At 33.3% G+C, this 12,602-nt stretch overlaps 1 protein-coding gene across 2 annotated transcripts in view; it reads left to right on the forward strand.

The window, feature by feature from the left end:
• The window catches only part of CFAP299 (cilia and flagella associated protein 299), a 622,065-nt gene that overhangs the window by 274,293 nt on the left and 335,170 nt on the right, over positions 1-12,602 (forward strand). The window contains exon 4 of one of the 2 annotated variants that reach the window (XM_012447076.2): positions 934-984. The exons of the other annotated variant lie outside the window; for it this stretch is intronic. Within the exon in view, the coding sequence (XP_012302499.1) occupies positions 934-984 (51 nt within the window). The remainder of the gene's footprint in view (positions 1-933; positions 985-12,602) is intronic. 2 annotated transcript variants of the gene reach the window in all.

Here is a 12,602-nt window from a genome sequence, read left to right on the forward strand (position 1 = left end):
AAGTATGAAAAAGAAGGAGGAGACATACAGGTGAGACAGACACACAGAGAGAGACCATGAGAGACAGAGAGAACGTAGGAACAGGAAGGAGGAATGAAGAAGGGAGGAAATGAGGGAGGCAAGAAGTTGATGATGCCAGGGGTTAGAGGTGTAAACATCAGAGAATTAGGGAGAAAATGAAATGTAAGGCAGAAAAAGGAGAAAACACCAAGATGTAAGAATTCAACATTTTTCTACTTCAGAAACCAGAGAAACATTGTGTTATTTTCCATAAAGTCAAAGAAGTCGACAATGATAGCTCAGCTTCTGGCTGCAGACTGAAAGCTATGTGCATTGGAAGGGCATGATTCAGAATAAAAAGGATTGTTTCGAGAGCTTGTATTATAATTTAGGTTGTGCAAGGAGAACTGGGAAATATGTCATTGCAAAGGCAAATCACTTGCTTTCCATTTCTTAATGCTATGGGAATAGAAATTTAATTATGGCCATGAATCTTTCATAGCAGGGCCAGCTTGGAAATTACATTGAACTAGGAGCCTATGTATTGTAACAATGTGAAGGTTATATGAAGTAATTTTGCTTAATTTTATTTTAGATTAGAATGTAGTATAGTAGAGACATTTAGAAATCATTTCCTAGCCAAAGTTTCTTTTTAATTTTACTACATTACAATTTTATATACAAATATGTGTGTGTGTATATATACACACATACTTACCTGTACAATTATAATGTATAGGGATATTCATGTTAAAGATATGTGCTGTTTTAATTTTTATACCATTCACAAGTATTGTTGAGCCTAAGTAATTAGGAAATAGATAAGTGGTTCCAACAGTACCAGAGGGTGGGATTCAAGCTATACTTTAGATAGAAGATTTGCTTACATGTGGAATACACCTCACTTGGATTTCCCCTCTTAATTTATTCAAGCTAAATCAACAGGAGGTCAATGCTGCTCATACCTTGAAGAAGCAACTGGCAGCAAGTACTGCTTATGGAAAAGTTTCCTTCACAAGTTAGAAAAACATTTTGGCTTCATCCTACGTATATGCTCCTCTCCAAGGTCTATTGCTACTGTTTTCCGAATTACTCACCGGCTTGATGAATGGCAGTCACTAGTAGTGCTTTTATTGCAATGTACAGATGTTGATATTTTCCATAATTTTCTTAAATGGAAGGCTTTCATTTTGAAAAAAACTAATTTAAGATTTAATGAAGGAACTTAGATTTTCACTTAAAAGAATCCATACAACTCTTACATTTTAAAATCTTATTTTTTAAAGAAAGTTTGTTTAAATAACCTGTTGTCTTTGGCATTGATAGAAAGCAGATGTAACCAATGGGATGAAGCCAGGAGGCTTAATGAGTAATAATAGAGTTAGAAACAGAATAATCATGTTAAGGGTCAGAAATGGGTTAGAATTCTTGTGTAAAACTGGGTTAAGCTTACAGTATGTGTGTGTGTGTCTTCATGTGCACAGAGAAGGAGACAGAGGGGATTATTAAAAGGAGAATAAAAAAGAAAATGTTACATGAAAACATTTTCCGATAAAATACGATTCTAAAAATAACTTGAGATTGCCTACATTTAAATTTATTGTATTGGGTATTTTATATTCACATAGTGTTTGAGACTGTTAAGTCAGGACTTATAACTCAATATAAAGGAATGTATAAATCAATTTTTGGAAAAGTTTCCAAGGGCTTTAGTGTGCATACATTTACTATTTGATTACTTTGCTGTATCCAGAAATGTAAAATGCTTTTAAAAAATAAGTATATGTTGGGTTAAACAATTTACAATATGTTGTAAATAAGTAGGACTATTGCCTTGTGTGCAATTACACTAGCAAAACTTCACAGTGAAATAAAAATAATATTCACGGTTATTAGGAGCTTCTTTCTGTGATATTATTTAGTTAAGGAATCTTGATAACTATGTCATGCTGTTCTACAAATATTTCCAAGGTTGGAAACTATGTAGTGAGAGAAGGAAGCTATTTGGTAGGAGAAGGATATCCTTTTAGAAATGTTTCAAGGTTTGGTTTATAGGGTTTATTTATTAAAGTGTAAAGGTTATTTAGATATGTCTCTTTATGTTGGATTTTATCAACAGAATATTTATTTAATATCATATAATTTTAAGTAGTCCAGAGTAATAAATGCTAATGTTATTTTTTATTTCTTGTTTATTTTTGGAAAGAGCCAAAGTAATAATGTAACATATAATGATTTTGTTCATGGCACAATTAATGTGTGCCACTTTTCCTGTTTTTTGTTTATTTAACATTTGTGGAATTTCTTACAATTGCTATTTTATGTGTAACTGTGCTTTGGTAGTTCTCTAGTAATACATAGTTTGTCTATATTTGCATGTTTATATGCTACATTCTATAAGTTTTTGTGTTCATATCCCTGTGCCTACTAATGAATTTTGTCCAGGAAAATAATTGTGAGTAGTCTATAAATGACCCTCAAAGTGATATAGTGAAAAGAAGCTAAAAACTCTAGACTATGTTTGAACAAACCAAATGCACTTTAGTAGGCCCATCCTCATCCAGATTATATCTGGGCATAATTTTACCCAAAGGCCATTTCTTCTTAAGACCTTCTAAAAGGCTGAATAATGTTTATTCGTGTCTATAGATTTGCAGAAAATTTGCCTACTTATTTTATTTTTATATTTTATAAAGTAGTTCTAAGTAATTTATTAATTGAAGAGATTCTGGTTCTCCCTTGTCTCTCCTCTTTCTGATCACTTTAACAATCTTTTAAATTTAACAGATGCTCTAGAAAAAGAAAAAAAAAATGACACCAGTGAGGTGTGGACAGAATTGGGAGTCTGCTCTCTGTTCTTAGAAGATAGTACATTAATTTCACTGGAGTGAATATTACTGGACCAACCAGCACTCCCAGTGTTCCCCAACCCCTAACCTGGCCTTAGTACTGAAGTGGTGAAATATTCACATTTAAGAAAACAAGAGCAAACTCTAACAAAATGGTATGCAAATTTAGTACCTACAAAGAAATAGCCACTTCCTGTTTTTGTCTCCCATTCTATCTTCTGCCTTTCTTAGGTCACTGTCACATTCTTTCTCAGGTTATAGTAATTCACATTTTATCTTCTCTCTTTTACAACCTTAATTTTCTGAAACTCAGTTTCTTAGCTTGGCATCTTAAAAATAATAGTACAGAATGTATGTTAGTTTAGTTAGTGTCATTTAAAGAACTTTTAAAAAAAGTTTTCATCAAAATGGACCTAAAGCTAAAAAGTTCCTTGAGACATTATTTTTGATACCATAAAGTCTACAAAGTCCCTTTCTAGATGCAAACCTATCGATTCTATTCAATGATAATAATAAAGGCTTTTTATACCCAGATGGCTATCTCAAATCTTGTTATCAGCCCAGCAACTTAGTGGCAGGAGGGTTTCACCAGTCATGACTATATTGCTCTGGGTGGGTGAGAACCATTATGCTACTGTCAGTTGGGGGATCAGCTGGTCACCCTATAAGTTTCTTTAAGTTGTTCTATCAGGCCTCCAAAAGTAAATGCAAATAAGCGGGTTCCAAACCCCTTTAGAGTACACTGTAAATCTTTGTAACTTCATGGCCAAATGGTAAACCGCAGGACCACATGGCTCAATTCCCTTGAGACAGTCATGTTATTCCTGTCAGACTTTTCTTCTCTCATTCATCAGCTTGAAGCTTTCATCTCCTTTTAAAGCCATGGCCTTTCAAGTAGGGGTGAAATTACACCTGTCAGTAATAAATGTTCCCAGTGCTCTCTGTCATTCTGTCATTTCACAAAAGATATTAAAAGGAAGCATAGCTTATTCCACATTCAGTTAGCACTACTTTTTTTTTCTTTCTCTACTTTTACATACCTTCCTGTTATGTAATTGTTGAGAAAGTTTTAAAATGTTCACTAAATCAGGGACATGTGGGAATGCTGGGGAAATTAGCTTCCATGTGAACTGTATGTTATATTCAACAGCTACATTAAACTTATTTGACAGAATGATTTAACTATATACACAATCTACAACGGCAATCTAAATGTGCCCTTTAGCACACTTGCTCTGTTTATTTTTTCTAAGTTACACTCTGATAACTTTGTGGTTGCCCATAATACCATACAGCAGGTGCACCTGTGTAGCCACCATTTTATTTACATAGAGAACCAAGTTAATGTTTTATCAAATCCAGACCACACCTGGGTTGGGACATTTGTAGGAAGCAGGATTCAAGTCAAAATTACAACTTGCTTTTAGCCTGATATTTGAACTCCACTGAGCAAACTCTTTTGAGTTTTCTTGGAAGTTTTGAGAACTTGGTCTCTTTACTCTCTGTTAACTGAAGGATGAAATGGGAACTGAAAGACTGAATACATTACCTGTAAACCCTGCCACTAACCGTGGTAGGTCTTGACTCAAGAAATAAGAATAACTGAATTGTGTCATTACAGCCCGCACCATACATACAGTGTCCCAGGCAGATAATTCTTCAAGTACAAGTGTATTTGGCTTGATGTACCTGAGTGTGAGGGCAAATATATATTTTGGTCAGTTTTCTAATGCTAAACCAGATTAATAAGTAAATGCAGTGTGAAATTTGCTAATCACCAGTGAAGGTCATGCTCTAAAGCTTTGTTGTTTTGTTTTATTTTATCCCTCATAGGGAAAGCATGTGCCATTTTTTTCGTAGATTAGTGATACTGCAAAGAATTTGTGAAATCACATAATCTCTCAGAATTATTAGCAAGCCATCATGTTTTATTTTTTCCAGAACACAGAGGAAGTATATAATTTCTCTATTTTTATACCCTATTTCTTACCTTCTGTCTTTTCTTATCTCCTTCCTCTTCAGGAGAAAAATAAAATAGTAAACTGAAAAACAGACCCTAAAACTCAGTGAGAGAGATAGATTGACTCAATTTGTCACTAAACTAAACAAAAAGTATCTCAAAGCACAATGTTGATCTAATTTCTCTGGAAATGGTTATACATTTATCATTAGAGTTTTTTTTCCTATCAAATAGGTTCTGGCATATTACTAGAGTTTGATGAGACAAAACCTATAGTATATATTTCAAGTCTAATCAATTAATAACCTTATTTGCAGAAACACCCCACCCATATATAGGGCTGAAAATAAATTACTATTATTTAAAATTATGTTTTGTGAAATCTCTGTAACTATATAAAGGATTTGAGAAGTTGAATTATTTCTATTTGTATAGCCAAATTATCCTTATATTAAATAATTTTCTGTGGTTTAATTTAAAGTATTCCAATAATACTCCCACCTTAAGTAGAGCTTGAACTTAATACCCTCAACTCTGAATTAATTACATAGTTTAAATTAATTAATTTAGTTCAGAATGCCTTTGAACTCTGAATTAAGTACATCATTTTAAATTAATTAAGTAGTTCAAACCCTAACATTGTGGCCTTAGGCACTCACTTTTATTTAGCATGTGTCTTAACAAGCTTGATTATCTGTTTTAGTCACCTTCTAAAGATAAAAATACATCAAACTAAAAGAACCAAGTATATCTTCTAAAGATAAAAATACATCAAGCTAAAAGAACCAAGTCTTGCAGTTTTGAGAATTGCAAGACTAATAGCCTAGGATAGACAGGAAATGTAACAGTGAAGTACTGGACATGTTACGAGGCTCTTTCATATTCATTACACATTTGATTCCCCACAATCCTACATAAGATGTGTAACTTATTTCACGAATAAGTAAGCAAGGTATAGAGAGCTATGCAGTTTTCCCAAGGCAGGTAATTGGCAGATTTGAGATATTAACTCAAGATATTTTATCTTAACTCAGTGGCAAATGTCATAAGTCACCTGTACCAGCTTAAATATTTTCTAGTATATTCTGTTTGTGCAGGAAGTAGAAAATTCATTTTAGAAAGAGTCCATAGAAATGCTAAAACATACAGAGCTTTGACACTTGAAATTATTGGCATCATATCTTTTGTGGAACCTCTCCTTTTCTAAGGATAGTTAATACATTATTTTACTGAATGATTTAACTCTAAAACTGATGTAGCACATATGGCAATTCAAATAGATTTAAATAACTCAATTCAACTCAATTTATCATAAACAAAAATTACATTATTTCTTTCATTATCTCTTCAAATCTAGGTTACATGCATAATGTCAATTAAGACAAATAGGAACACTTTTTCCTCCTGAACCTATCTCCTTCACCAAAATTGCAGCTGAGTTTTATGTTTTATTGCTATGCATGCATACCACATAGCAGTGTTTTACAAAATGCAGTCCATCTGTCACTTGCATCAGAATCACCTATGTTGATTTTGTAGAAAGCTGACCACTGAATTAGGTCATCTGGAATTCAGCCTTAGGCTTATTAAAGTTTGAAACCCACTGCCTTTCAGTTCAACATCATTTGGCTTTGCACTTTAAGATGGCCCTGCTCTACAACTGACTGCATTTCACAATTCATCTGTTCTTGCAAAGACTAATGCTTGACCAAAACACTGTTAGCTGAGACAAAAAAATGATGGGAAAAACATATATCTCTCTTCATTTTATGACTTTGATAACTCTTAGCTCTTCCTTATACCTTTGGTACAGGCAGGCAGGCAGGCAGGCACATGTTTGATTCATTTTCTCCAGTTTATTTTATGTATTACTATTGTTTCCCAATTAATATGAAGTTGGGTTTTGTTATTTGAAACTGTAGTTTGTGGGCACCTGCTTTGTCTGTTAAGGACACTTCTAATTTTGTATTCCACTTTTTCCTTTTTGGATATATAACAAATCATCCATTTTCAAGTGAAATTTACTCCAACAGAATATTGTCCGTTTGCACTGAAATAATGCTATTTTTTCTTCCTTAATGAAAAGAATTTTTATTAAAATTAACTGCTACTTAGAAGTCTTCAGGAGTGATTCAAAACAAATAGAAAATATGTTCCTGAGAGACAGTGTCCTAAGAGGTGCATTTGTGTGACTAATAATGACCTTGATCCCTATTGCCGTATATTTAATGGAGATGACAGACAGTCCATACTAGTGGTGAGGCAGTAACTTTAAACTAAGGCACATCTATTGAAAAGGAGCCCTTGATCTAATAGGCATCACAGATGATGTCATTAGAAAAGATGGCTTGGATTTTATTTGCAAGACGGGAAAGCACCAAGAGGCAACCACTCTGTGGGGGTGGCATGTGCCATGGGTATAGTCAGAGGCCTGACTGCCTCCTAAAAGATTGGGAGCAAAGTTAATGTAGTTTGGTTGACAGAGAAATTAGAAGACTCGGGACAATGCTTTTTAATTTTTTTCTTTCTTTTGTTTTTTAACTTGACAGATTAAGTACTAACAGTTGCTGGCAATATGGCTCATTCTGAATGGGGTTACAAGTCTTGAATTTCAATGAATTAATCGCTTTTATTAAACATTTTTTTTAAAAAAATGCTTACACATGCTGTTTAAATGTTGTTTGAAGTCAAAATGTTTTGAAATTGGTGTCTGATTAGCCCAGAAAAACACAATTTTAATGTCAACATGCAAGAAACACCTTTGGTTGCATTTATACCAAAATGTTGTAAATTAGTATATTTAATTATATCTCCTGATTTCCCATTTTTTCACTGATATATTTAAAAGTTTATCAGCTAATTATATGTTAAATACTATGTGATATTATGGATTTCCTCAGCGGTAACATGTTTTAAAACTTCGTTCATTTTTAATGATATACCTTATTTGAAAATTTCTATATTTTTATCTCATTAACTTTTTCTGGCCCTCTATGCCCCCAGTAACTTTTGACTAATATTGATAACAAAAGCTGCTAATATTTACAAATCTGAGCAAATTAGTTTACTAGACTTTAGGAACTCTAATTTGAGCTTAGGGAACTGCAAACAGTCAGAGTGCAGAATTTAGAAATCACCGGTTATCTACTAGTCAAATATTGTTCATTGGCTAGGTAAACAGTGATATGGAAGCAAACTTGTACAAGTGCAAAGTAAATAACAATGTGTTTACTTTTTCTAATATTTATATCTATGTATAAGAAATTGGTTGGAAGTCATACTTACTTACAAAGTAAAGTTTTAGAAGTATTTAAATACCTAACTATAGTGTATCTACTTTGAATCAGAAAGCTTAGATCTAAGCTTAGATTCACTCTAAGTTGGCTTGCAGGCATCTTTCTTTCTTTTTTTTTTTTAGAGGCAAGGTCTTTCTTTGTCACCCAGGCTTGAGTTCAGTGACATGATCATAACTCACTGTAGCCTCAAACTCCTCCTGGGTTCAAGTGATGCTCCTTGACTCAGCCCCCCAAGTAGCTGAGATCACAGGTGTGAACCACCATGCCCTGCTTAGGCATGCATCTTGATACTTTTAGCAAGATAGTTAAGAAGTAATTTCTAAATTACTTCTAAATAGGATCCTTCCCTATTTCATTCAACAAGCTCTGCAAGACCTTTAAGAGAAATTGAGGCACTTCTATTAAAAGAAACTACATTATTGATGGTGGTCCAAGAGTAAAGTGGGCTTCTGGCTCTCAATACCTCCTTCAAAATATTGTACCTTGCAGGGGCGGACACTCTCACTTCCATTCCTTCAGATTTTAGGAGCTGTTAATTGATCCTACTTTTCTACCATTAATACTTAGTTCCTAACTCATTCCAGGAAAAGATGACTATTTCTTCTCACTGGTCAATGTAAACTCAGATGTCTGAGCATTAACTTCACCAAAAAATTTAACAAATATTATATTTAATTGTATCATAGACGGTTTCCATGTAAGTTTTTGCTTCTGTGTCTTCTCAACTAAACTTTGAAGTTTCACCTGTGTGCTTATGGTGCCTAGGACTGGAACCAGGCCCATGTGACTCTTCTTTGTGACCTCAGGCCTTTTGTTTGTCCCAAAACACACAAAATAGATAATTTCTGAAGCTGAACTTATTCTCTGTGTATGCTAATACTTTGTATAACAGACTTCAAAAGAACTATAAAGTTCTATATATACATATAAAATTTATATACATTTTGTAGTTTTGTATATGTAATTTTTATACATAGACATATGTATTATATATTTTAAATATGCATATATACATAAATAATACCCCTGAGCTGAAAGGGCTTATAGAGATCATCTAGTCCCAACTTTGTTTTACAGATGAAAAAACACAAACTGAGCAACAAAAAGTGACTTTCCCAAGTTCCCAATGCAAGTTAGTAGCTAAGTTGGGGCAGCCGGGACTCCTAACACTCAGACAATGCTTATCTCACTTCATCACATGCTTTCCTGGCAGCCCTAAGAATGCATATTTAGGTTAACCCTCATTACATGTCTCAGAGTTGTATGATGTACTGATGGTCCTAGCATACTAGCCAGATCAAAAATGCAAATATTTTATTGGACAAGTATACACAATTCTAATGAGAAAATGAGCAGAAGATAGAACATCCATATAGGGGTATAATTAGACATTTATATGTACATATGCATATGTACATTTTATATATAATATACTTATTTTAAGAATTCTAAATACTGAATGTTTAATAAATCAACAATGCTAGCAAAGATGCTGAGATGGATTGCTAATGGAAAAATACCTCAATGCAACAGTTTTGGGGAGTTATCTATCTCTATACAACTAAAATGCATATAACTATAGATCCAGCTATTTCCACTCTTAAAACTATATATAGAAATAGAATTTTAAAGATATATGAATGAGAGTACTAGACCACTATTTATAGTGTGAAAAAAAAGAAAAACAAAATGAAGAAAAGCCAGGTGCTTCGTCATTAAAGGAAAGGTAATTTTAAAAATTTACAAAATTGTGAATATTAATTAGGCCTTTGGAGATATAACAGGAGGTTTGTACTTAATGGGAAAAATTGGGAGTGTTTCTATTTTAGTGGCCATGTTGCTGCTATAAAACATGTTCATATTTACCTGGAGTTGCTCAAAATTGTGTTAGATATTATCGTTAATTGAAAAAGAGCCTGATTTTCCTTGGGCTTGACCACCAGCCCCAGCTTCCTGACTGTGAGATGCCCCCATATCCTGCCATCAACTTACCTTTTTGTTCTTTGCAAAGCAAGAGAATGAATGACTTGCTATAAACTCACCAAATGTTCAGTCTGGTTCATGGTACACCCCTTTCCACTTCCCTAAGATTATTTCAGATGACTCAAGAAGTCTGTAGTCTAGAGGAGAATGTTCTTCTCAAATCCTACTATTAAAACTTTACAATAGAAAAAAAATTACTTCAAATTACTTCTATTAAGGGGGGCAGACATAAATTCCCACCTAATGTTAAAAGATATTCCTACCTAAACGTGCCCATCATAATGATAATCAAAACTATGAAAATGAATTTATTTAATAGGGAAGGGAACAGAGGAAAGAACTAAGGGATAACATAATGAAACTATAGTGTAAGCACTTTGATATGTTTTTTCTTGTGTGGTCAAAACATTAACAGAGGAAGGAGTTATTTGAAATTGTTTAACTGCATCTCTTGACCCACGTGAGTAATTGCAATGTTAAGATCTGCCCAAAGCAATTAAAAATACATAGGCTCACTTTTTCTTACTTCAGAATGGAATATATTGTCATTAACTTAAAAAAATAAGAAAGAAAAGAAACTAACCATCAAAATTGGAGGAACAAAAGAAAAATTTGTGATATATGATAGTCTGCATACTGCATAGGTTGTCCTATGCATGTTTGAAGAGGAAAAGCAGGATGAAGGTGTAATGATTAAACCCTGATAGCATATGAAGTATCTCATGGTCATGGTTGAAAGTTAAGTCTGGAAGGAATACACTTTACTCTGTCAGGTGTTTAAAGAAAAAAATTAAAGGTAGAGCAAAGTATACTTCTTAGAATTAAGAGGTAAGAGGTACAGTATAAAGGCAATGTGTTTTATAGAAAAACATTTAGTGTTGAAAAACATTTAGTGACCCGTTTCCAAAACATTTATTATTCTCTTCACTACTAAAAGAAGGAAAGAAGAAACCAATAAGAGAAGAAATCTACCATGTGTAAAAATTTTTACCTCATGAGCATGTGAGTAAGGAGAGTCAACAGTTTTTCTCAAACAGTGAATAGTACTCAAAGACAACCAGCCACGTCAGTACTTTGATAATAATGCAATTATAATCCTTTCAAATTTGTGATCAGGTATTCTTATGGTCAAAGTGTGTCATAGATCCAAAATTTTGATGATCTCCACTGTGTTCGGAAAAACAACGAAGGAATATATAGAAATAATTTAGAGGTAATGTGATATGAAGTAAATATTAATGAATTTTTAGATGAACATGGGAACATAAGTAAAAATCATATGAAAGTTACGTACAAGTAGTTGAGGCAGAGGGAAGGGAGTTCTCTATGAAGGATCTTGCAGCCTAATTAGCCACATGAACTCCAATTATTTCCATGACTTTTATTGTGACTCAATTAAAAGATACATTAAATTAATTCCTTTCCATTCCAATTGAGAATAAAGTGGCCAATAACAAGTGGATTTTTACCCTATTCAGGGTAAATATAAAATATAATGTTATAAATAAAATAAACTACTAGTTGTGGGAGCTAAAAAGAAATGCTTTCCAATAATAGAAATAAAATAAAAACTGTTTAAAGCACATATGAAAACCATGCTAAAATTATTCATTAAAAAATAGTGGAGTGTGACACCCATATGTGTAATAGTTATTACTTAAGGGATCTATGGATTTTCATCACTTTATGAAGTCATTCAGAAATTAGAGACAATTTTAAGTAGTTGAATATTTTATTTTATTAGATGGTAATTGTTCTGTCTGAACATGTAAAAATGCAAACAAGATATAAAAATAATTACTTATCACAGTATTAAAATGCAACTAGAAACAGTTCACTCCCAAAGTAAATATTCAAGAAAGATTACCACTTTTAAAATCAAACTTAATTCTGATTAATTAGGAATGTCATGTATCAAAACTATTGAACCAAAATGCCACAAGGTGGCAGTGGCCTGTCCAAGGTACAGTCACAGAGCACTGAAAAACCATCTCTTCAGTGTTGACATTCATTTTCTTCTTATTTTTTTTTTAAATAATTAATCTTTCTTCTTAAGCCAAGTGAAATTTTCTGAATATGCTTAATGTTGAAAAACATTTAGTAACCGATTTCCATACCTTTATTATTCTCTTCACTACTAAAAGAAGGAAAGAAGAAACCAATAAGAGAAGAAAACATAAATTTATTATATATTGCATTCAGCCACCTAACTAGATGGTTTACATATGTTATATATCTAGAATATAGTTAAATATGCGGCCAGGCATGGTGGCTCATGCCTGTAATCCCAGTACTTTGGGATGCTGAGGCGGATGGATTAGGAGGTTAGGCGTTTGAGACCAGCCTGGCCAACATGGTGAAACCCAGTCTCTACTAAAAATACAAAAAAATTAGCTAGGTATGGTGGCATGCGCCTGTAATCCCAGCAACTCAGGAGGCTGGGGGAGGAGAACTGCTTGAACCCAGGAGGCGGAGTTTGCAGTGAGCCGAGATAGCACCACTGCACTCCAGCCT

Source organism: Aotus nancymaae, unplaced genomic scaffold, assembly GCF_030222135.1.
Source record: "Aotus nancymaae isolate 86718 unplaced genomic scaffold, 86718_ANA_hifiasm-v0.15.2.pri h1tg000006l, whole genome shotgun sequence".
NCBI lineage: Eukaryota > Metazoa > Chordata > Mammalia > Primates > Aotidae > Aotus > Aotus nancymaae.